General features: G+C 46.2%; 1 protein-coding gene across 1 annotated transcript in view; it reads left to right on the forward strand.

The window, feature by feature from the left end:
- The window catches only part of Apcdd1 (APC down-regulated 1), a 30,643-nt gene extending 25,301 nt beyond the window's left edge, over nt 1-5,342 (forward strand). The window contains 2 exon segments of the mRNA NM_001432563.1: nt 1,501-1,822; nt 3,387-5,342. Of these exon segments, the coding sequence (NP_001419492.1) occupies nt 1,501-1,822; nt 3,387-3,835 (771 nt within the window). The 3' untranslated portion in view covers nt 3,836-5,342.
- The last annotated feature ends 19,172 nt before the right edge of the window (nt 5,343-24,514 follow it).

A 24,514-nucleotide genomic window follows, 5' to 3' on the forward strand; every position in this document is an offset into this window, starting at 1 on the left:
AGGGTGTGACTGCGTCTGAATAAACATGAGCTGGGAGTCCTCAGTGAGCTCTCCCTCTGGACCAGGAGGCAGAGATCAAAGGCTGTGGTCCATCCCTGCTGACCCCCTATGCCTTGTATAAACTTTGAGGGAGTGACACAGTAGAGAAGAGCACTGGGTTAAGAGCTGTCCTGCGGGTGGCATGAGATGGCGGCTTGGATGTGGTGGCAACATCATGGTGCTGTGCCCAGGACCAGTTCTCCTGACTTACAGTCGGGCTTGGTTGCCAGCTCTGAAGCCTCCAGGCAAGCAGGTTAGTCAGAGCTGACATCTGTCATTTGTACGGGTACCACCTAAAATACTCTACAGGCCGTGCCTCCTGGAAGCTAGAGCACAGCTTTATTGTGGGCCTCAAGCTGCAGGAAGTTGGGAAAGCAAGCATTTCAAGAGCTAAGGAGCTGTGAACCTTGGCCTCCAGACACACATGGATAGGCTGTGTGCATGCCCCAGAGGTCCCCCATCCCCTTTTGTGTGTCTCCTCTCTCTACCTCCTGCATTCACTTTTTCAAGGGGACCCTGTGATTCCTCTCATCTGTTGTCACAGCTCTGTGTTTTCTTGGGTGTGTTTGGCAGTTTCTCCCTTGAAAAATGTAATTGTGCTGAAATACACCCATAAATCTGTTTCATGGGTACCCACTTAAGGGCATAATGTCCAACAGCTTTCTCCTCTGTCCATATCTAGAACTCTTGCCTTGTGAAACTGAAGTTCTTCTCTTTTCCTGGGCTCTCTGTCCCTACCTCCCTTCTCATCCCTCAACGTCACCTTACCACCTCCTGTCTGTGAATGTCACCATTAATGTATGCCTGGCTGGCTTATTTCATTTACCGCAGTGTCCTCGAGGAGGTCCATCCGTTTTGTAACTTGTGTAGGACATCCTGCCTTTTAAAGTTGAGTTCTCTGCCATCGTCGCACAAGCAGAGCACAGTGCACTTCACCGTTCATTTGTGGCGGGGCAGTTGGATTCCTTTCCATTTGGCTACTGTGGGTCAGAGCCCTTGTTTTGAGTTCTTCTGGACATGTATTTAGGAGGGCAATAGCTGGATCATATAGTAAGTCTATGTTTAAGTGTTTGAGGGACATCCACAAGAGCTGTATCATTTTACGTTCCCACAAACAGGACCAAAGGATTGGGATTTCTCCACAGCTTCACCCACACATATCCGCTGGATTTGTGACGATCTGAAATCTCAAAAGGATTCTAAGGGGTCCATGCCATTGCTGACATTAGGTAGCCGTGTGCAGCATGTGAATACACATCCTGGTTTACACTGTGCTCTACTCTCTGGGCACCAGAGCCTGGCTCCATTTCTTTTGGGGGTTTGGGGTATAAATAATGGTGCCTGAAATACCCAATCTTGACCATGGTGAACCCCCCCTACACCCCACTTTCAGGGATTCACATGCACACTGAGCTCATGAGAAGACTAAAGTCTCTGAACGTTTTTGTTTCTTTGTTTCAGAATCACAACCATGCGTGCATAGCCTGCCGCATCATTTACCGGTCCGATGAACACCACCCTCCCATCCTGCCCCCCAAGGCTGACCTGACCATTGGCCTCCATGGGGAATGGGTGAGCCAGCGCTGTGAGGTACGCCCCGAAGTCCTCTTCCTCACCCGCCACTTCATCTTCCATGACAACAACAACACCTGGGAAGGGCATTACTACCACTACTCGGACCCCGTCTGCAAGCACCCCACATTCACCATCTACGCTCGAGGCCGCTACAGCCGCGGTGTGCTGTCATCTAGGGTCATGGGTGGCACAGAATTTGTGTTCAAAGGTAAGTCTGCTGGTTCACATCTCATAGCACAGCTCGTCACATTTCTGCTGGGACGGGCCCTATGAGAAAGGGTACCTTTGCTGCTTGGGATCTGGGGATGAAATTCGAGCCACGTCTGCCTTTGAGCATCCCCAGAAATACCATCTGAGCTCCTTCCTGCCTAGAGCAGGCTAGTACCAGGCTTCCACATGACGCTCATGTACAATGGAGCACAAATGGGTACAAACCGTCACACGGGCCACTGTGATGTGAGAGTCAAGAATGCTCCTGCCATTAAATCTGGCAGCCTCTCTGGTAGCATCGGGTCTGTTGGCGTGCTCGGCACTTTTGCTAAATATGGGACACAGGGCAGGTGTCAGTTACTTCGTGATGCTCAGAACTCTTACTTCCAGTTGGAGCTGAATGTGAGAGGCTGTGTCAGGCTGAAGGGAAGAGCATCACGGGGAAGGTTCACTCGGTGCACTGCTCACCCAAGCAAGAAAGCTAGGGTTGGGAGGCACCTGCCCTGACCCCAAGGGATAGCTTGCTGTTTTAGTTTTCAGTTTGAGTGCCTGAAAGGTGGTGTCAAGTTTGTGATATCGAATAAAGGGGGCAGCTGGCTCCTGGGATAACCCCTTCAGAGTGGCACTGTAGTCCAATGGTTATGAGATGCCTGTGTTGCCTTAGGGAAGCCCCAAGCATGGGCACCCTCCATGATGGAGGAATGTAGCTCTTGTACACTGGCCTTGTGGTAAACCTAATCAAGATTTTTAGTCTGCTCACTAAAAATCCTACTGCACTTGTATACAAATTAGCCCCTAGGAGGACCCCAAGGGTGCACAAGGTCTGGGGCTTACATTTATTTCATCTTACCTTTGTTGTTGCAGCCTAGCTGCATTTAGATCCTCGACTGATGGCCCCATATTAATCTGTGACATTGGTGATTCAGATACGTGTTTGATATGAAACCTCTGGGAGGCTTCCAAACCTTTTCATTTTGTGTCCTTGGGAGTAATACCAAATAGAGAGCCGTGGGCCATTGGGTAACCCCAAGGAGCACTTTAGACTTTTGAGGACTTCTGGGATAGTTATTTCACACTCACACGTGTGATCATCTCCAAACTGGGCTCAGCATTTAAACCAGATGTCGCCCTCGTTTTTCTGGCCATACCTACAGTATACGGTCATGACTTTGCATTCATGGGGAATTAATTTTAGGGCTCCCTGAAGATTCCAAAACCCAAAGTTGCTTCAGTCCCTTCTGTGAAATGAATACACTTGCACAAAACCTGTGCGTGTCCTTCTAATACTTTGCACCACTTCTACATTTCTTCCTATACTTAATGTAGTCATCTCAGGGCCCTGTAGTTAAGTTGGCTGGCTGTATTTGGCATGACCAACATTCAAATCAGCATATGGAACTTCCGCCTAAGCCTACTTTGGTGATTACTGTGGTCAGCCAGGCAAGTGATCAGATTGCGTTTTAAAGAGAAAGCTGTTTTGAAACAGGGTCCCTAGCATTTGCCAGAAGGGTCTGCCTCCTAAATTTTCTCCCTAGAGTCATGAATATCCCTCTTCTCCACAGTGAATCACATGAAGGTCACTCCCATGGATGCAGCCACAGCCTCCCTCCTCAATGTCTTCAGTGGGAATGAGTGTGGGGCTGAAGGCTCCTGGCAGGTGGGTATCCAGCAGGATGTGACACACACCAATGGCTGTGTGGCTCTGGGCATCAAACTACCTCACACAGAGTATGAGATCTTCAAAATGGAGCAAGACGCCCGGGGCCGCTACCTGCTATTCAATGGCCAGAGGCCCAGCGATGGTTCCAGCCCAGACAGACCGGAGAAGAGAGCCACATCCTACCAGATGCCCTTGGTCCAGTGTGCCTCTTCCTCACCGAGAGCTGAAGACTTGTTGGAAGACAGTCGAGCCCATCTGTATGGCCGAGCATCAGGGAGGACAGCTGGGTCCCTGTTGCTTCCTGCCTTTGTCGGCCTTTGGACACTACCACATTGGCGCGTCCTCAGATAGAAGGCGTTTTCTAAACCAAGACTCTCTACCATGTATGACTTTTCTTCACACAGAGAAAGGACAGTGATTCTTTTGATGCACTTGAATGCCTGAGATCTGCCGTTGCCTCTCCTCTTTTCCCCCTTCCAGCCTCTGAGTCAGTCGCGAGCAGAATGTTTGACATTTCAGCTCTGAATTTCTTCCAGCCTGATCCGTGGCCTGAGAACTTCATAGCCGTGATTGCACTTTAAGTCGGCAGAGAACTGGAGCTAGTGTGTGTAGCAGTGGCAGCAAGGGTAGCAGCGAGGGTGGCAGTGAGGGTGGCAGTGAGGGTGGCAGCTGCCGCCTTCCATCTGTCCCCTGACTCCCGCCTATATTTCTGAGCTGAGCTTAAAAGATACAAGTGACAAGGTGCAGCTTTCTCTGCCGTTGCTTCTCTTTATCTCTCCAAATCCCTTCCACACTCCAGGTTTTCCACACTGGACTTGGGACCGCCATTAAGACCCCATGTATGAATACAGGAAAGACGGGATGTCTTGTGCATAAGAGAAGATGAAAAGGTTCAACTAAATCTTTGTTCCAGCCTTAATGCCAATCAACCCTTTCAGAAATGTTGAGTAGAGGGGTGTCCATAAAACCACAAAGTAACTTAAACTCTGTTTACTAGCACCCGTTTTCGTTTGTTGAGAAGAGATGTGTGCCACATACTTGGTTTGGTGATTACAGAATACAGTGTGCTGCTTAACCCTCAGAGGAGACTGATCCGGTTGGGAAATTCAGAGCAGCTCCTGTTTCAGGCAGCCAGAAGCAGTAGTGGAGGGAGAGATTATGTTAAGTGCCACACAAGTGACAAGGAGATCTGTGGCGTTTTCTCCAACTGAGCCCTCTGTGCCCACTGTGGTTAGAGTGGACACATCCACTCTGCCATCTTTGACACGCAGAAACTGAACATCAGTGCTCCAGTAACCTACCCATGAAAAGAGATTCGGGTGGGATTCACCCACAGAGGAGCCGCTCTGCTCAGAGCCATCCCTGTGCTCCGTGGAGTCACCCTGTTACTAGAATTACTGACTTGACTCAGCTTCCTCTCTACATTTTCTTGGCTCTGTCCCGGCTGTGAGATCCAGAGCCATCTCATTCAGAGTGAGCTGCTTCACAGCCCTAGGAAGGGAGGAGGGGACGGCCACCCATTCCTTTGTATTATTGCCACCGGTGCTATAAACACCAAGTGCTATTGCTCACAAAGACCCATGCAGGCAAGTTGGGGAGAAACAGAAAACCTAGATGGAACTGAAAGCAGACATGGAGACCAGGATCCAGGAGAAGAGTCAGTCCTGTATTTAAGAATTCACTTTATGAAGCAGTAGCATTCAGTGTGGTGTTAAATTATAACGAAGGCATGGAGTACCAGAGTGCTTTATATTTAGATTATATTTTAAGTCATGGTGCATACTTGAGGGGGTTTATTAAAAATGAAAGTACTAACTTAATGTCTACTAAGTTTAATAAACAAAGAATTTGGAAGTAACCCCATGGAATATGTCTTCTTCGTCGATTCAAAGAATTCTGACACTGTCTTCAGAGTGTGAACTTATACTGACCCTAAGAAACACTTTAGTGATCAACCAAGAGCTGGGTTTATAGCTTGGTTCACTGCAACCCACCTAGACTCTTCTATTTCTACTTTTTAACAATATGCTGCATATATATATGTGCATATATATATACATATATATATATATAGTGAATAGATAGTAACACATACACACTGTAAGCATGATGAGTCTATAAAGTTTGTGTGATCACTTTTCCAATATGTCTCTACAGAGAAATAATAACAGCTTATTCACAACTCACCACACACTAAAGTATGTCACCGTCATTCCCAAGTGCATTCATCTCGTCCTGGTTATATCGTGCTCACATCAATAGGATCTCTAGAGTCGGCCCCCTCCCATGACCCACAGTTATCTTGATGTCATGTGGTTTCTGGTGACCTTGAAGCCACAATGGAGCTCAAGGTCCAAGGTCACCCAGGCTTGAGGGTCAAACATGACAGGTCAGTACTGAGATGTTTTCTTTTTTTTTTTTTTTTTTTTTTTTTTACCTTTCCCTTGTTTTAATTAGTGTGTACGGGGTAGAACAGGTAGATATAGGCACATCCTTTACCTATACCTAATGGGTACAGGTGCCACACAGCTCAAAGAGATCCCTGGAGCTGGAGTTACAGGTAGCTTAGAGCCACCCAGTGTTGGTGCAAAGAGCCAAGCTCCGCTCCTCTGCAAGAGGAGTACACAAGTCTATCCCCCAGCTCCTGCTTACGTTTAAGACAGTGTCTTACTATGTATCCCAGGTTGGCCTTGAATTATGGTCCTTCTACCTCTACCCAATAAATGCTGGGATGACAGGCCAGTCCTACTATGTCTGGCTTGGAACAAGATACTTTCCGAGGAAGGTATGCCTGACCCTAGAATATCCCATGTCCATAGCGAGTTTGAAATACACCATGGTTAAGTACTCAGGACCTGGCAAGTCTCCCTCTCAGTCAGTGGTGGGTAATTCTGGTAGTAAATTCTAGACCTGAGGGAAGTCATAAATCATGGAAGGTTCTTGCAGAACTCACAGGTCAGCTGCAGCTAGACTTTCGGCCACTGGTGTAACAGAACACGAGGCTGATGATTGGCAAAGAATACACGTTTATTTTGGTTTGTGGCTCTGGAGTCTGGGAAGCCTGAAACTGAGCAGCTGCATCTGATGAGGGTCTCCTGCAACTGTGGCACGGCAGGAAGCCCCAGGTGAATTTAAGGCAAGCATGAGGGCGGACTTGGTCTATCCAACCTATTCTGGCAAGGGATCCACTTCCACGAGATTGGGAACTGCTGAGAACAGCATCATTCTGTTCATTATGGCTCCGTCCTCCACCCTTGCTATTGGCTCCACATTCCGACCCTGCCACAATGAGGAATTAGGACTCCCAGTCGTGAGTTTCGTCACGACACAGTCAGAGCATAGCACCAGGCTTCTTTTCCTCCTGAGGAGCTTGCTGTCAGAAAGGTCCCTTGAGTTGACAGTATAATTAAGACTTCAAACTCTAAAATCAAAACTGCCCCCATCCTCCAATCTCATAAGGAAACTGATGGAGTCTCCCCTTCAGTCGCTACAGAACAAAGGGGCCATTTTCTCAGACATGGTTCAATTGAGCAGTGCCTAACATAAAGAGACTCCACCAGTGTGGCTGACATTCCTGAATGCCGTGATGGCTTGCAGAAACAGCCTGTGGCTCTCGTGGATTCTGGTTGAAGAAGAAACTTCAGTAAAGAACCAGTTGTATTTTACCACCTCGCTCAACTTACCCTGAATGCATGATTTTCCTGGTAGACCACACAGACCATGCAGTGTTCTGTTATGAAGACTGCATCCCATTCCTATAAGATTTGAGGTACGTGACACTGAGACTCAGAAACCAAGAAGGAATCTAGTCAGATATCAGGCACTATCCCAAAGGAAAATGAAGAGGAATCGTAGATGGAGACAGAGCAGAACCCATGCAGTGCCCCACACAGGTACCCCCAGCCTTTATGTAGACACCGGAGCTTTCACTGATCCAAACAGCTCCCATAGGGCTATGTCTGCAGAAAGAACAAATAAAGTCAGTTCAGGTAAATGCTCTCCACGGACATCTAGATTCTAAGGGAATTGTGAACATTCTCTCTTTACCTATAAAGCTACATGGCCTAAAAAACCCACAGGGCCAGAGTGTCGCTGACATCCAGCACAACCACCCCTGATGAGGGTAGCTTCTTTTAGTCATTATCTCACTTCCTGGATGCTTCAGCTGAAAGAAATAATACTACCTTAGGGAGGAAAACATACAGGAAGCTGTGGCCTCTGACTTCTCCATCACTGGGATATGACGAGATCGACGTCTTAAACTGAGTTAAATTCCAAACAACCTAACCGAAGTGATGTGAAAGGCATGGACCCAGACACCCCGTTTTAGTTACAGTTTCTATTGCTGTTACGAAACGATATGACCCAAAACCAAGTTGGAGAGGAAAGAGTTTATTTTTTTTTAATTTGGTTTACACTCCCGTATCACTGTTCATCAGCAAAGAAAGTCAAGACAGGAACTCATGCAGGGCAGGAACCTGGAAGCAGGAACTGATTTGAAAGCCATGGAGGGGTGCTGCTTACTATCTTGCTCCTCTTTGTTTGCTTGGCCTGCTTTCTTAAAGAACACAGGGTCACCAGCCCAGGGATGGAAGCACCCACAATGGGCTGGGCCCTCCCTCCTCAGTAACTAATTTTTTAAAATGCCTTACAGGCTTGCCTACAGCAGGATATTTTGGAGGCATTTTCTTTTTTCTTTGATTTTTTTGTTTTGTTTTGTTTTGTTTTGTTTTTGAGAGAAGGCTGCTTTGTATGCAGCTCTGGCTCTCCTGGAATTTACTCTGTAGACAAAGCTGGGGGGCATTTGCTTAATTGTGATTCTCTCCTCTCAGATGAGTTGACATAAAACTATGTTGCAGCATATATTCAACACGTTTATGCTCTAACCTCCTCCTGGCTAGTGTATTCTCTTCCCCAAACCAACCAATGGTCTCCTTGGACTCTCTTCTGTTTCTGATCTCTATTTACATGGACTCTATAGCCCTACGCTCTCTGAAACACCACTGGAGTGATTTTGACCCCTTCCTTTAACCCACTGAACTGCAATTTTACACCAAGGCGATTTGCGGGCACAGAGGGCATCCTGAATATCCTGGATCTGCCACCCACCACACCAGCTCAGCATTCAGTGGCAGTGGATACTTTTGCCCATGGCCAACAAATAGGGAGTTGCTTCAGACTCTTTCTCATTCAGTCAAAATAAATAAAAACATAAAACAAACATGGAGGGATGCAGCTCAGTGGTAGAGTGCTTGACCAGCATGTATGAAGTCCTTCTGGGTTCAATCCCCACTAGCAGGAAAAATCCACGGACACCCATTGAGTTGAAGGTGCATTCGGCAATGCTTGATTGACTGGGTAGACGGCTCACTATAATGAGCTGATCTGAATTTGATCCTAGGACCCACGTGGTGGAAGGAGAGAACCAGCAGACTTCCACAGACATGCCATGGCATGTGCATGCCCATACCTATTAACTACATAAACCAATGCATATTTTAAAATCAACGGCAGGGGGTTCACCAGGAATTTGTATTTTTTGAGGACTTTAGGCACAGAAGGCCTAGTCTACTGGTCCTTAACATTCCTAATGCTGTGACCCTTTAACACCATTCCTCATGTTGCGCTGACCCCCCCACCCCCAGTCATGAAATAATCTTCCTCACTAAGTCATAACTGTAATTCCGATACTGTTATGAGTCGTGATGTGTTTTCCAATGGTTTTAGGCGACCCTTGTGAAAGGGTCATTCGACAACCCCAAAAGGTCACAACCCATACAGGTTGAGAATTGCTGGCTTAGTCTCTCTGCAGCTAATGGGACAGCCTGAGTAAGAGATTCAAATGGAAAGAAATCTCCAGAAGATCAAAGTTATGGAGAACATGTGTCTGCCTAAAAGTTCTTTGCAAATGGTCTTCCTGTCTGCTAAGCAAGCAGATCAAACTTTCACAGGCTGGGGGTGGTATGACAGAAATATCCCTGGGATTGGAGACAGAGGTTAAAACACTGTCTTCTCAGAAAGAAAAAGGGGCTGTAGGTTGACGACTGGTGGAAAAATCAGAAGGAACTGACCACTGTTCTTTTTTGTTTATTTTTGTGCACTGTCCAGCCAGGCACTGAACACACTCAAGGGCATGACTCCGGACTTGAGTGTATGTGTATTCCTCACCAGTATTATAATTTAAGAGAATGGGTCTCTTGTTGAAATCTGAAATTCCTTAGGTGAAAAGTCCACCCCTGCCCCGGCTTTAGATAGGAACAGGCGTTGTTCGTTCTGGCTCTCAATCCCAGAAGGAAGAGTTATGCCTTGAAAGAAAGGATCTTAAACGTGTTTCAAATCCAGCAGCTTTGATTCAGCACATGCAACAGTTATAAACAAGGAGATGCTAAAACTCTTTAAATGATGTCTGTTCCTTGGGGAGGGGTGGAGAACAGGGTAGTGGGCAAATGAGTAAGACCTGAGTTACTCAGCCCCATGAAGTAGATCCTGGATTACAAGAATGAGTCGAGATGTCTTGGAGCACCATAAAAGGCATCAATCAATAGAAAAATAAATAAAAGACTTTTAAAGACATTTCTGTCCAAAATACATGGCATTTTAGGCTGGTCCCTTCCTGGACTGCTGTTTATTTATGATGAAAAGCACTTAGTGATGTCACAGAGAGTGTTGTAAACGTGGATGCTTAGGCTTTCATGGAAGGTTTATTAAAAGAGGAGAGATCATTTTGATTCCCCACACAAAGGCTTCCAATAGCCAAGAAAACAAAGTCCCCGGTATGACACAGTGCATTGTCTAAAGAGCCTTCTGTGAGTCTAGCCTTGCACACTCCAGTATCCATAACAAATTCTGGGCAACCTCAATGTTTCCTTATTAGCCTGAAGCTAAATGGCAGGAAACACCCAGGGGCACCAGTAACACTTCGGGATCTCTTGCCAACTTAGAGCCAAGCAGACAGAACTGTGCCATTCATTGCTTAATACTTGGAGGAATTCCGTTGAAATGAGAGATAACATACTTGAAAGGCAAGCACTTTTTTTGCATCAATAAATAAAACATCAAAGTGATTTCTTTTTGGAGCCAAAAAACCCCAAGGAAGTTGTGTGCATTTTCAGCATAAATTAGCAGGGCATATAAATTCAGATGATCAGCTGTGTTTAAATCCAGCGATCCTTCCTACCCCTGAGCAAGCTCTCTCTGAGGGAACAACACAGACACAAAAATTGAGCCTTCTACTAGACCCAATTTTTCACTTAAATAGTCTAAGATTTTGATCATTTTCCCAGACCACAGTGAGCTGATACATTAACTTTTTCCATTTTAATTCACTTGAGAAACACCAGGATTTTTAGAGAAAAAGGTAGTGATTTGACTAATGAGGAACCTAATAGGAATTAGGAACACTATACGTAGATCTAAGAAGGATAATGGAAGCCCTTCACCCTCTCCTGCAGCTGACTTTATGATGTTTACGGAGGTGGGAGCATCAAAGACCTTGCCCTAGAGATGGTTTCTCCCTGGCTGATCTCTCTGAAAAGGTTTGGCAGAGCTAGGTCAATTTCCTCCATTTTTAAGTAGAATATCTTTCCTGCCTGGCACATTTAGCTTTCTAGACAAGAAGTAGAGGCAAGCATTGGCCAGCCAGTTAAGACACTTGCATTAAGCCTGACAATCAACACGAGTTCCAGCCCCCAGGCCCTCATAGTTGAAGGAGAGAACCAACTGACTCCTGCAAAGCTGTATCATAGTGTCAACACACACACACACACACACACACACACACACACACACACACACAGAGAGAGAGAGAGAGAGAGAGAGAGAGAGAGAGAGAGAGAGAGAGAGAGAGAGAAGCAAAGCAAACAGGCCTGTGTGAATTTGTCTTCCCCCACCACACATGAGTCCTGTGGTATTTCTCAACATTTCTGCCCTCGACTTCCTGTCTTACAAAATGAGAATGAGGGGCCCAGAGAAAAAGCTCGGCTGGTGAAATGTTTCCTTGCTGCCCAACCATTTCAGATTCTCAGTGACATACACGTGTAACTCCAGCACTTAAGGGAGGAGACTGTAGGACCCTGGGGGCTTCCTGGGTGCTATCAGTCTAGCTAGATCCACGGACATCAGGTTCAGTGGAGACCCTATCTTTAAAAATATGGTGAAGAGTGATAAAGACACCTGCACGTGCATGTAAAAAGTACATATTCTGTGTCAGTCAGTACCACAGCATATGGATAGTTGGCTGCAGATTCGTGATTCCACACTCTGTCCAGGCCTCTGAATCTGCTCTTCAATGGGAGTCCCCAGGAGACTCCAATGGGCACACCAAGTTAGAGCGAGAATCATGGTTAGTCTCTAGGCATCCGCCTCCAGTGGAGATACATGTCCTATCTTGCACCCTCCTACACGTGAGACAGAGAGAGGCCACATGGGAGATCAAAGGGTGACCATGCTAACTTGTCCTCATGGGGTTGTCTCTGAGTAGATAAGGTGACATTAACTAAGGCTGTCTGTGAATCCTCGTATATGTTTCCATGAAAGAGTGACATACAATTAGACTTACATAAAAGCAACGCCTACACGTAAGTTGAGTAATGATTTACCTATTTGAAGGACACTAGTGCAGATTTGTTATTTTAACCACCTTCAGGAGTACAATTCCATGAAACTCAGTACTTCACCACTTCAGGTGATCATCTGCATTATCTCCTCTGAGAATATCCCATCACTCACAAAGTCTCTTTTAAAAGTTACTCTTAGGGCCATCGGCATCAACCACTGGTTAAGAAGGCTTGCTGCTCTTATAGAGAAACCAAGTTTGGTTTCCAGCACCTATGTCTGGAAGCCTCTATCTGCCTGTAACTGTCGCTTCAAGGGATCCAACAGCCTCTTCTGGTCTCCTTGGTGCCTGCATGTATGTGGGACATGTGCATGGGCACACAAAATACACATACACCACGCCACCACCACCACCACCACCACTGCCACCACCACCACCACCACCACCACCACCACCACCACCACCACCACCACCACCACCAATCTGCTTTCTGTCTCTGGATTTGCCTGTCCTAGATAATTTTGTCTTGTCTAGAACTCTTACCCTTTTTATATAAATAAAATATCCTGTGTCGTCTCAGAAAAGATCCCTGATGCTGAAACTATCCTGGTCTGAAAAATCTGAGACCTTGCTAACCATCTAAATTAATTTCCACAAGTGCATTTTATCAGATATGCAGAAGTGTGGTCTGTTCCTGTATTTATGAAAATCCTTGAATGCCTCAAAGATAAATCTGCTTACCCACTTAACCAAGTCTTACAAGCTTTAGTTTTGGGGTTTGGATACATTTTAGGGTCTTTTCTTTAGCTAATTCTACTTCATAATATTCTGTCTGCCAGGGAAGGACAGCTGCTGGGAAGAAGACATCACTCGTGATTGTCGTTAGATTGCTTTGGATACATAGGAAGGAACTGTGCCATCACAGCCTGCAACTCTGCAACCTTATTACACAGCTCTGTGGGTGGAGCTCACTCCAAAATTCTCCTAAGAAACAAGTTCAAAACAGCTACCCTGCCTGTACCTGTTAGACCTGTGACGTGCCACCATTTTCTTCTTGCTAACCACCCAGCCTGTGTTTTACCAGAGGACATGCTAACTGAAGCTCCTGAGTGAGCCTCCTCAGATGCTGTGACTTAAGCCAAGTATTCGAAAGTCTGAACAGCTATCCCAGCAGCGCTTCACTAATTTCTACAAGACCGGTGTGGTGTGAAGTAAGCTGATCTCTGGGGCTTAACCCTTTCACTACTAAAGGGCAGAAAGTGTGTAGGGACAAAACAGGACTATACACGCAAACAAAGCTTTGATCTCATCAGTTTCCACCTAGATCCAATGGAGTGATTCTTTGACACGCTAACTGATGGAGGATGCCCAGTGCCAGCTGGACCCTTCCAGGGACATTGCCCAACTCTCTAAGGCCTCTTATCCCACTTAGAAACTTGGAGTTCTGGGAAATGCTTTCTTCTCTTGTGCTGAAATCTGTCTGTTTTTACCCATGGCCCTGGTTCTGTCTGAATATTAGCCTCTCCTTCCACTTGGTTCCCCTCCAACTAACTGCCTATCCTTTCTATTCCTACTCTCCTGAAAGTGGAGCTTTCCTAGTCCCACTTGGACACAAGTGCTCCTAGTCACTGCTTTGCCTTTATTTTTTTCACCCAATCTCCAAAATATTTCTACACAGGAACCCACCCTTCCGACGCAGGAGGCATCGTAAATAAAATTAATGACACTGCTTCCCTGTATTAAGTAGAGTCCACAGGCCCGTGTAACAAAGCCTTGGCTGTCATCTGGAGCTATTGGGAGGTCGTGGAATCTTTAGCTATTGGGCATGTATAGAAGCAAGTTAGGTCAACAGAGTGCTTGGAGGATAGGCTTGGAGGAGGAACCCAGTGTGTTCTTCTGTCTGTTTCACCTCCTGAGGGCAAGTGAACAATTCTGTTCCACCACATGCCACTGCTAAGGCTGGGGTGCTGTAGGCCCAAAGTGCCAGGCTATGAGCATAGGCAAAAGTCTCTAAAGCTATGAACAACAGCAGCAAATCCTCTTTGTAGCTGAATTATCTCAGATATTTGTAATATGGATAGAAAGCCCACTCCTATTTTACTGAATCAAATTAATTCCAATAGAATAAATAAGTGACTGTTTCCCAAATAAGACATTCAACTTTGAAATTGTTGTCTGGAAAGCTTCAGAAGAGAAGTTGGCTCTTTTATGCAGTACAGTACAGAAACACAGAGGTTCAGAAAACCCCACCAGCGTAGAACTCAGAGAAGGTTTAGCCTGAGCTCAGACGGTAGCTTCCTGGCAGAATGACCACACTGCCTGTGCAAAGTTTTAAATTCCATCCCGCGCATCCATATTCCCACTCCTGACTTAGAACAGAACTTGGGATGACTCAGTGTTTCTGAAGAGAAAAATAAATCACGTATGTAGTTGTGATGGTTGTTTGAAGACACGGACAGTTGTACATCTTTGTGCCTAGCGTTCATGGGATGCACTGTTCATAATCCACAAAATAGCACGCAGTAGATGAAGGTATTTTTTTCAACCATTTTACCTTTGGGAGACTCCATCCTTCTTGCCAGCAGAAGGTACTTACTGAAGTGGATTCAAATAGATGAGTCTGCAAGGAGAGAAGTTCTGGTATATTGAGAATGTGGCTGGAGGCAGGGACTCTGGGGCTTTATTTCCTTGGTTCAATTTGGGTAAGGCTCCCCCTGGAGCAGAGGGTTGGGCTGTGAATTCAGCTTTTGCTCGCTTGTCTTGGAGCTTGGTTATTTGTGTTTGAATGGATGTCTTGCGTTCTTGGCTTAGCTCTTCCTGCTCTAGCTTAGGCTGTATGGTTAAAGCATCTGAGCTCTTCAATGTGCAACCCGTGATTCGTTATTTACTTATTTATATCCGACTTTATTCCAAAAATGGCTCAAGGCAGCTTACGGAAATACCTACAACTCAACAAGACCAAACGGTATAAAAATAGCTCCGTACATCTGGACAACCAGAATGGAAGGCCACGCAAATAAGAACAATCCAGATGTGGCCTTGGTATGTGTTAGGATATGCTGTCAACGAGTAAACTCTAGCTAGAGGTGAGCCATGGTCAGTGCCAAGTTCTCTGGAATCACAGTGGCTGCATGGCCGAACATTTCATAAAACTCAAAGGAATCAGTTGCTCTGGAAAAGGAGTAACTGTTTCCAAGAACCTGAAGGGGTCTCCATCTCTTCTTTGGGAAGCTCATTTAATGAAGAATAAGCTCTTGTTTATCTTGGTGCATTTCATTCCCATTCAGAAAAAGGAGGCAAAAAGAAAGACTTTTTTTGGGTTACCCACTGCCCTAGAGGTTGAATAGCTTCTGGAAAATGAAGTCAGGATACCTGGGTTACATACACTGGGCTTCCCGTGCCAGCCCAAGGGTGGAGGCTTAGAGGGGCGTTTATAACTGTGGGCCCACGGAGCATTAGACATCATACCCCTCTTATTTTGCACACCTTTGATGTGCGTGGCTTTCATGTTGAATTGCTGTGTTCACCACCAAGGAGCTCTTTTCCCAGGGATTTTGTGGAGCGGGATTTGACTTTCATCTTTCAGTTAAATCTAATTAGGAGAGCCAACCGAAGGAACTTCCCATAAAATGTGATGCTATTACATGCTAATAAAAGGCAGACAGGTCGAGCGAGTCTCTTGGTTACACAAGTCATAAAGGCAAGGCCTCGCTATCTAATTATCTGTCTCCGAGCTTTCATGTGACTGGGGCGTGCTATTATTAGGTGTCAATAAATGCCCTACAGAAGGCCATCTGCATGTAGAGTATGCCCTGCTGTGTGATGCCCCTGTCATTCCCTCTTGGCTAAGCCGCTCCAGGCTTAAGGCTCAAACCTGCTCTACCTCTTTGCAGCAAAAGCATTTACCCTGTGATATCCAGGCAGTTTCTAGAACACTCACCGAAGATCTCAGATGGACTCTTTGGGGGAGGTGACAAGCACTGTCTGCCTGCTGTTGTCTTTCACAGGTTCCTAATGTGGCCATTCCTGGGGGCTCTGTCATGGACATGGGCCTGCATAAATGTCTTCTCCTGTCTATTCTCTCACAGGTCCAGAGTGGAGAGTCAGTTCTTTGTGTGGTCCTCCCACTAGCCAGCTGACCCTGATAGGGCACAATGAGTCATAATATTGTGGCCTTGTGGGAGTCAAAGAAACATTAAACATGGGAATTCTTACTTCACCGGTCACTGACCATCCTGGCGAGCCCAGGAAACGACAGTTTTGCAGACAGAGCCCCTCTGGCCCCTCTTGCTTCTCACCCCCGTCTCTTTATTCATGTCCCTCTTCTCTGCTCACAGAGGAACTGTTAAAGGGGTCCTTAATTTAAGGCAGCCTCTTCCCTGGAAAAGCGAACCCTGTTTCTCCTAATACTGGTGTGTGTGTGCATCTATGTCTTATGTGTATAAGTGTGTTAATGCTTTCCTGGTGCACGTGCTGGTCAGTGTATGAGCATATGGATATTAGATGTGTGGTGTGTCTGTGTTTCTGTCCCCATGTGTTTGCAGCCAGTGGTCCTGGAAACCTTACTAGGGCAATGGAGGAATGAAGAAAGGACAGAGATACAGGTACGTACAGAAAATCTGGGATCAGGTGGACTGCGTACTCTCTGTCTACACACCAGTGTGCGGCAACCAGAAGACCTGGTACTTTGTATTCTGTGTGTGTGTGAGAGAGATTGTGTGCTCTGCATATGTGCCTACACACACATATCTGTGGGATTATTTGTGTACACATACATGATACTGTGTGGTGGATTTCTCTGCGTACATGAATACTTCCTTCTCTGCATGTACATACATGTATTGATATCGAACATGCTCATGTTGTTGGGGTGAGCAAAAACTCCCTTGCAGACTTTTCATTTGTACAGTGACCTGGGGCTCCCATCCAGGTCTAGTGGGTGGTTCCTTCACTATGATGTCACCTGCTGAAGGACAGACTGTGGCATTTGGAAGCAAGCTCTGAAGAGCTCCATGCATGTCCTTCTCAGTGTCCTTACTGTGTGACCTGAGCCTTCTGTCTGTGACCAGTGGTTTCCATCACCAGGGCAATTGTTCCATAACAGGACAGAAATATTCCTTCCTTCCTTTCTTCCTTTCTTCCTCCCTCCCCCCCTCTTTCTTAGCCAAAGTTTTAAGAAAGCTCTGACTCTTTTCTGAAGATTCTTGCAATGTAGGAATAAACTTGGTAAACACTTTAAAAATAATTCTTTTTGTCTCCTTTCCTCCCATAAAATGCAGCCTTTACTCATAGCAGCCACACACAGAGTACACACTGGGCCATCTGGTTCCCTAGCAACCCCAAAGCCCCACTTCATTAAGAACTGCTCTACATGAAATTAAATGTATAGGAGATTATGAAATAGAACCAGAGCATGAACTGATTTCATCAGCGTTCTGGCAATGAAACTAAAGAACTTTTGCATCAAAAGCTATCTTGCAAGTCAACTAAAAACACTCAATTCTGTGTAAAATAAATTTATTTCTCCTAATATGAATGTTACTTTAATCTTGGATCCAAAACCATTGTCAGGTGCAAAACAAACTATAAAGTTCCCTCTATTACTTAGTGCAGGAGTTGTGAAAGAACCAGATAAAAATCTGGGAAAATGTCACAGACACGGCAACAAGTGTCCTTAATGTTGATTTCCTGACAAACAAGGCAGTCAGGCTCTTGGTACTGTCAGAATCACAGAGGCGACAGCTCTTCCCAGAAGATTTTTGTACTGTCTTTATAGTATGTGCACGCATGCATGTGTGCGTGTGTGTGTGTGTGTGTGTGTGTGTGTGTGTGTGTGTGTGTGCGTGTGTGTGAACATTTACTGGTCTGCACCTACAACTGGCCTCTGAGAGTCTGGGGCTCCAACTCAGCTGATCTGATGGGGCCAGGGAAAGGTGAGTAACCTCGCAAAGCAAGGCTTCCAGAAGAAGTCAGAACACAGAAGACACAGGGCTGCTAAACCTTTTCAGAAACTCGTCCTTCAATAAAGAGGAAACAAAGGGTTGACTAGAAAGCTCATCTTGACCATCAAAGCTGCACTCTGTCATTTGCTTTGGTTAATTTTTGGCTAATCCTTAGTCTTACTCATAGGTCCAATTTGGTACTCCAGGGTCAAAATCAACAGGTAAGATTCTGTAGCAGCAAAGGCCACAACTTAAGGAACCCAATGTTGGAGGAGGAAAACCTGCTCAGGTTGCTGGCTGCTTCCGGTTCTTCACCTGGCACCACAAGGTCGAGGTGTTTCCCATTTATCTTCAGGACTAGCGCTAATCACAGGGAGAGGGGAGGTTACTGGAAGCCATCAAAGTAGAAACCCTTACTAGACAAACCCACAAGCCAAGTGCTCCTGGTGGTTCAGTCTGCAGGGGAAGACACTCCTGTAGGTAGGGTGAGAACTGCCTTCCACTTGTCATTATGTCCTGAGAATTAAACTTGACAGCTAGCTGGAAGCCAGCTGGGGCAAAAAAAAAGTCATGAGGAGACCTCTAAGGTTAACAAGGCTCTGGGCAGAGCAGAAATGAGTTCCAGCCACACATTCTGGTCAGCCAGAGCAAGGCAGGCCAGGTGAATGTTGGAGAAGCTGCTTGGATGGGATATGGATCACTGATCAGGGCTGGGATCAGAAAGGAGCAGAAAGACAGGCAGAGACTTAGCTTCTGTGGCTACTTGGAGCCCTCCCATCAAGCTCTGCTCCTTAAAGGCAGAGCAGAGTACAGGTGTCTGGCTGGGTACAGTCGTTCAGTCCATGAGACCTACCTGGGTATCCTTCCCCGACCCTGGTTTGAAGTTCTGAGTTTAGCTATTCGTCTCTCTTTCCAGTGAGCCAATAAAGCCCATCAAAAACTATGTGTTCCAGCAACTGGCTGGTCTCCAGGCTCTCTTTCTTAGGCCAGAGGCAAACTATGATGGAAAGAATTCCTTAAGCAAATAATTGCCCTCATCTTCCCCACTGGCTTTTATTTAGGCTGTCCCATCATGTCTCCAAAACCCACACTTCTTCCTAATGTTATCCCTGAGCCACCGGACATAGCCTGATGCCGTACTCGGGACCCCATCAGAGGATGACTGCTGGATGCCTGGGGATATTTGTGCCTTAAAAGGTTTATGCTGTAGAGGGAGTGAAGGAGCTGCAGAGGCAAAGTCAGAGGTAAGGGGTGAAGAGTCGGTCTAAGCAGTGGTCCAGCATGTCCAGAAAAACATAGCGGCTCTCCTGACCTGAGTTGCTTGACACACTAGGATGGGGAGCCTCACTCAGGGAAGGCTGTAGACTCAGTATGCATTATCCTGGCAGTTCTGAATTCTGGAAGCTCAGATACACACACTACCAGACTTTATAAAGTTCTAGTGTTACCATCCCCTTAAAGGGGCCAGGGTGTTACTATTAGAAATGATCCCTAAAACCCTGTGCTCAAGATATCAGGTTACTTGGGGATCATGAAGACTGAAGGTCTTGAGAGCTTCTCTAGTAGCTGGTGATCAGCCCCTCACCCTGTTCCTCACACGGTCTAACATCAGCAGCTGTGGGTTAGTCCTCAGGCTATCAAGCGCCTCCTTTCAACGGAGTTCCCTTTAGTTGCCTAGTGAGGTTTGGGAGGCAGGGGGATTTACGGGAGACAAACAGAAACGGTACAGGCTGTGGCTTGTGTGTGCTACGGAGTCCTAGAACATTGGGGCGGCACGATGTTAGCTTAAGGTCCATGTGTTCCAGGGCTGTGCCAGCAGCGGCTGAACTTAGCGATTCCCCTGCACCTGACTCGCTTGGGTTAAAGAGGCTCTGAGACGCCAAAGCCCATGGACTCCCACGCCAGTCAGCTGCAAGGGATTTCAGTGTCCTGATGAGTATGGAAAGGACTCAAAGCCCACAAGTCCAATGAGGCATCTTAGGGAAAATAAGAACAATTGTGATGGCGGGTTGTGGAGTTTTCACAGTGGAGGCATTGTTTGCAAAGCTGATAGAAGCTTCACAGGACAGGCCCTGAGCCTGTTTACCTGTACCTTGGCAAACTACCACAGTGCTCAGGGGCGTAAGACAGCAGTTTGTTGTTGACCTCGAGACAACATTGTCCTCAAGATCAGGAATTCAGATGCAGCGTGTCAAAAGAGAGCCATACATATGGGACCTCAGCTGGTACTGCTGAGGGCTGGGTTTTGAGGCGATGGGTGGTTACCACCTCTCTCCCACTGGCTAGCTTCAGCCATTTACCATTTTGGGGGCCTCAGAATAGTAGAACTGGTCAAGAATTCTAAGAGTAGTGTTTTCTGTTTCTAGATGTGGGATCTGCCTGGGCCCCAGCACTAGGTTCCCTAGTACCACCCCAGTGCTGGGTTCCTCAGTACCACCCGATTACTAGGTTCCTCAGTACCACCCCAGTGCTGGGTTCCTCAGTACCACCATCACTTCCTATCAGAGTTGGTAAAGTTATAAAGAGTAAAAGTTTATTCTGGTTCACAATTTTGGAAGTTTCCATCCCATTGTTTTGGTGAGGGTGCCTAGCAAAGGAAGCTGGTTACTTCACGGTGGCTGAGAAACCAAGAGACAAAGGGAGAGCTAAGGACCCCAAGATTCATTTCAAGAGCATGTGCTTTTGTTGTTTGTTTTGCTTTTTAAGACAGTATTCCTCTGTGTAGCCCTGGCTGTCCTGGAACTCAGTATGCAAACCAGGCTGGCCTCAAACTCAGAGACCCGAAGGCCTCTGCCTCCTAAGTGCTGGGATTTAAAGCGTTTGCCACCACTGTCCGGCCAGCAGCATGTTCTTGGTGATTAACTTTCTGCTGCCAGGCTTCGCCTCCTAATAGCATCTACCACCTCCCCACAGGACTACTCTGAGGAGGGTGCCTTCAACATTACATGGCCCTTGTAGGGAGAGGACACTCCGGGTCCCAACTTCTGGTTTTAACCCGCTATGTTAGCATATTTAGTCTTCCTACTTTGTAAAAGAGACAATGGCGGAATCAAGGAATGTGTGTTGTAAGAAACATAGCAGGGGGTTGAGAATATGAGTGATTAAAACCTTTCTGGTGTACAGTCCTGCGCCCCTGAAATCTGCACACGGGGCTTAAGAGAGTAGTTGGGAATATTTCTATCTTTTCATTTCCAGTAAAATGTAATTATAGGAAGGGGGCGCTCTAGTCAGCGTACAGCTGACAGGGCCAGCACTATTCCTCTTCAGCCTGAGAGGTTGTTCAAGGTAAGAGAATGGAAGAAAGACAGTGAAAGCAATCAGAATCCAAATGAATGCAAAGTACCTGGCTCAGGGCAGGTTTCTTCTCCCCAGAGGACCGGAAAGTATTTACATTATGTAATAAGCCGGAGTCCAATGGGAACCCCTTGTTATTATTAGATTTCCTCTCGAGAAGGATTTATAAATGAAAACACAACTTGCTATTTTAGTAGTTTGTTTTTCAGGGCAGAAAAACCCTTTGCAAAAACAAACGTAAAAGGAAAAACATCCACTCCGAGGCTCTTGTTTATCCTCTTGTTTCCAGGCCGAGGGCACCTTTCATCTTGAGAGGAGAGGGCTCTTTCCTTTTTGCTTTTTCTTTTCCTCTGTTCTCCAAATCTGAAGTCTCCTTCGCTTATGCTAAATCGTTTCCTAACCCGGACTGTATTTTTGAAAGCAAGGCCTCCTGCTGTAGCTACAGTTATGGGCTAAGAGTGCCACCCAGAGGGACAAGCTGGAGGGTACTCAGGCTTTTGGACAGTGGCGATCTCTGGTCCGACTAAGCACTTTGTACTGCTGCTACCGCCACTTGATGTCTCAACATACACCTGACAGCACACAGCCCAGCTTCCTTAACCCTTCTGGCCTCTCTTACAGCACATGCTCCACAGAATTTCTCAATCTGTGTGGGGGCGGAAGGACCCTTTCCCAGGGGTTGCCTAAGACCAGCCGCATATATTTGCTCTAAGATTGATAACAGTAGCAAAATGAAGCTATGAAGTAGCCATGAAAATAATTTTATGATTGGGGGTCACCACAACATAAGGAAGTATTAAAGGATCTCAGCATTAGGAAGACTGAGAACCACTGTCCTACACTGTTTTCTGTTTCCTCTGGTACCCAGGATCTCCAGGAGAAATGGCCTGGTTGCTGATGTAGTAACGGCCATATATTATAGGGTTTGAAAGCATCATCCCCAAATAAAGCTTGCAATTTTAGGCTTCTTTATTGACATCAATTAATTTCTGATTGCAGAATGGAGGACAGTCATGCCAGTGGATTCAAGACTTTCAAACATCACACCTAAATCGTGATATTTAGAGGCCTGAACCCCTTTCCTAGCTAAGGAGGCCATGTGTCCTTCGCCCCCCTCACTGCACAAGGGTCTCTCAAAAGCACCCAGCCTCTCACCTGCACCGTAGCCTCACACACAGGTCTTTACTAAGTTGTCCCCTGGCCAGTGAGGAGAGCAGTCACATGTCCATGCCTGCCCGTCTTCCCTCAAACCTTCTGTACACACAGACTTCCTGTCTGTACACAAGGACTTCCTGTGTTTCCCATTTGTCTGCACCTCCAACCAAACCCATTCCAAGCAAGAATGTCACCCCCATTTTTTCTTTTTTTTTTTTGATTTAAAAATAATAACTTTTTAAAATTAACTTGAGTATTTCTTATTTACATTTCGAGTGTTATTCCCTTTCCCGGTTTCTGGGCCAACATCCCCCTAACCCCTCCACCTCCCCTTCTTTATGGGTGTTCCCCTCCCCAACCTCCCCCCCCATTGCCGCCCTCCCCCCAACAATCACATTCACTGGGGGTTCAGTCTTAGCAGGACCCAGGGCTTCCCCTTCCACTGGTGCTCTTACTAGGGTATTCATTGCTACCTATGAGGTCAGAGTCCAGGGTCAGTCCATATATAGTCTTTAGGTAGTGGCTTAGTCCCTGGAAGCTCTGGTTGCTTGGCATTGTTGTTCATATGGGGTCTCGAGCCCCTTCAAGCTTTCCAGTTCTTTCTCTGATTCCTTCAACGGGGGTCCTGTTCTCAGTTCAGTGGTTTGCTGCTGGCATTCGCCTCTGTATTTGCTGTATTCTGGCTGTGTCTCTCAGGAGAGATCTACATCCAGCTCCTGTCTGCCTGCACTTCTTTGCTTCATCCATCTTGTCTAATTGGGTGGCTGTATATGTATGGGCCACATGTGGGGCAGGCTCTGAATGGGTGTTCCTTCTGTGTCTGTGTTAATCTTTGCCTCTCCCTTCCCTGCCAAGGGTATTCTTGTTCCCCTTTTAAAGAAGGAGTGAAGCATTCACATTTTGATCATCCGTCTTGAGTTTCATTTGTTCTAGGCATCTAGGGTAATTCAAGCATTTGGGCTAATAGCCACTTATCAATGAGTGCATACCATGTGTGTTTTTCTGTGATTGGTTTACCTCACTCAGGATGATATTTTCCAGTTCCAACCATTTGCCTATGAATTTCATAAAGGCATTGTTTTTGATAGCGGAGTAGTACTCCATTGTGTAGATGTACCACATTTTCTGTATCCATTCCTCTGTTGAAGGGCATCTGGGTTCTTTCCAGCTTCTGGCTATTATAAATAAGGCTGCTATGAACATAGTGGAGCACGTGTCTTTTTTATATGTTGGGGCATCTTTTGGGTATATGCCCAAGAGAGGTATAGCTGGCTCCCCAGGTAGTTCAATGTCCAATTTTCTGAGGAACCTCCAGACTGATTTCCAGAATGGTCACCCCCATTTTTGTAGACCCAGGTGAGTATGTGTGCCTATGGTGTTTTCAGCTAGCTATGTTCAGGAGGCCAGCACAGCTCCAGGCTGGGGCAGCTGCACACATCTGTGGAATAGATGTCTCAGGATCGAGACATACAAACCCAGTTCATGGCTTTGTTCCCAACAGACTCAAAGATGCATTCTTGAACAGGTTTTAATCTGGAATGTTATTCTTGAAATATCATCCATATGAGGTAGGAGCAATCACTTATTTCACCTTTGTATAACTGACAAATGCTTAAATATAATTGTGCGATTATATTGTCCTCGGGAGTGGAATCAAAGGGTTGTGATTAGGCTAAATTCTGCTTCACAGGTGATTTATGGGATATGTTTCACAATAAGAGCATTTGTCATACAGAACCAGGTTGGTAGCAGCTTGCCCAATAAAATATTCAGGAGGACCGACTTCACAGAGCTAAATCAGAAAGTCTGTTTGGTCTAGCGAAGTAGCTCGGTGCCTTCTAGAAACTGCTATCACAGAGAACTGTCTGTGCTCCTTAAAGTGCATGTGAGGTAGAGCTCCATAAGTAAGCACTCCAAGAGTTCCTGCGTTTTCCAGATTTCAAGGCTGAGGACGATCGCTTTTACGAGAATTCGCATTAACAAATTAGAAATGTTCCAGAATTTAGATGGGATCCAAAGCATCCATGACCACTTTTGCTGGGGGGGTGGGGTGGGGTGGGGTAAGGGGGGGGCTAAAGATGTGTG

Source organism: Rattus norvegicus, chromosome 18 (assembly GCF_021556685.1).
Source record: "Rattus norvegicus strain SHRSP/BbbUtx chromosome 18, alternate assembly SHRSP_T2T, whole genome shotgun sequence".
In the NCBI taxonomy this organism is placed as follows: Eukaryota; Metazoa; Chordata; class Mammalia; order Rodentia; family Muridae; genus Rattus; species Rattus norvegicus.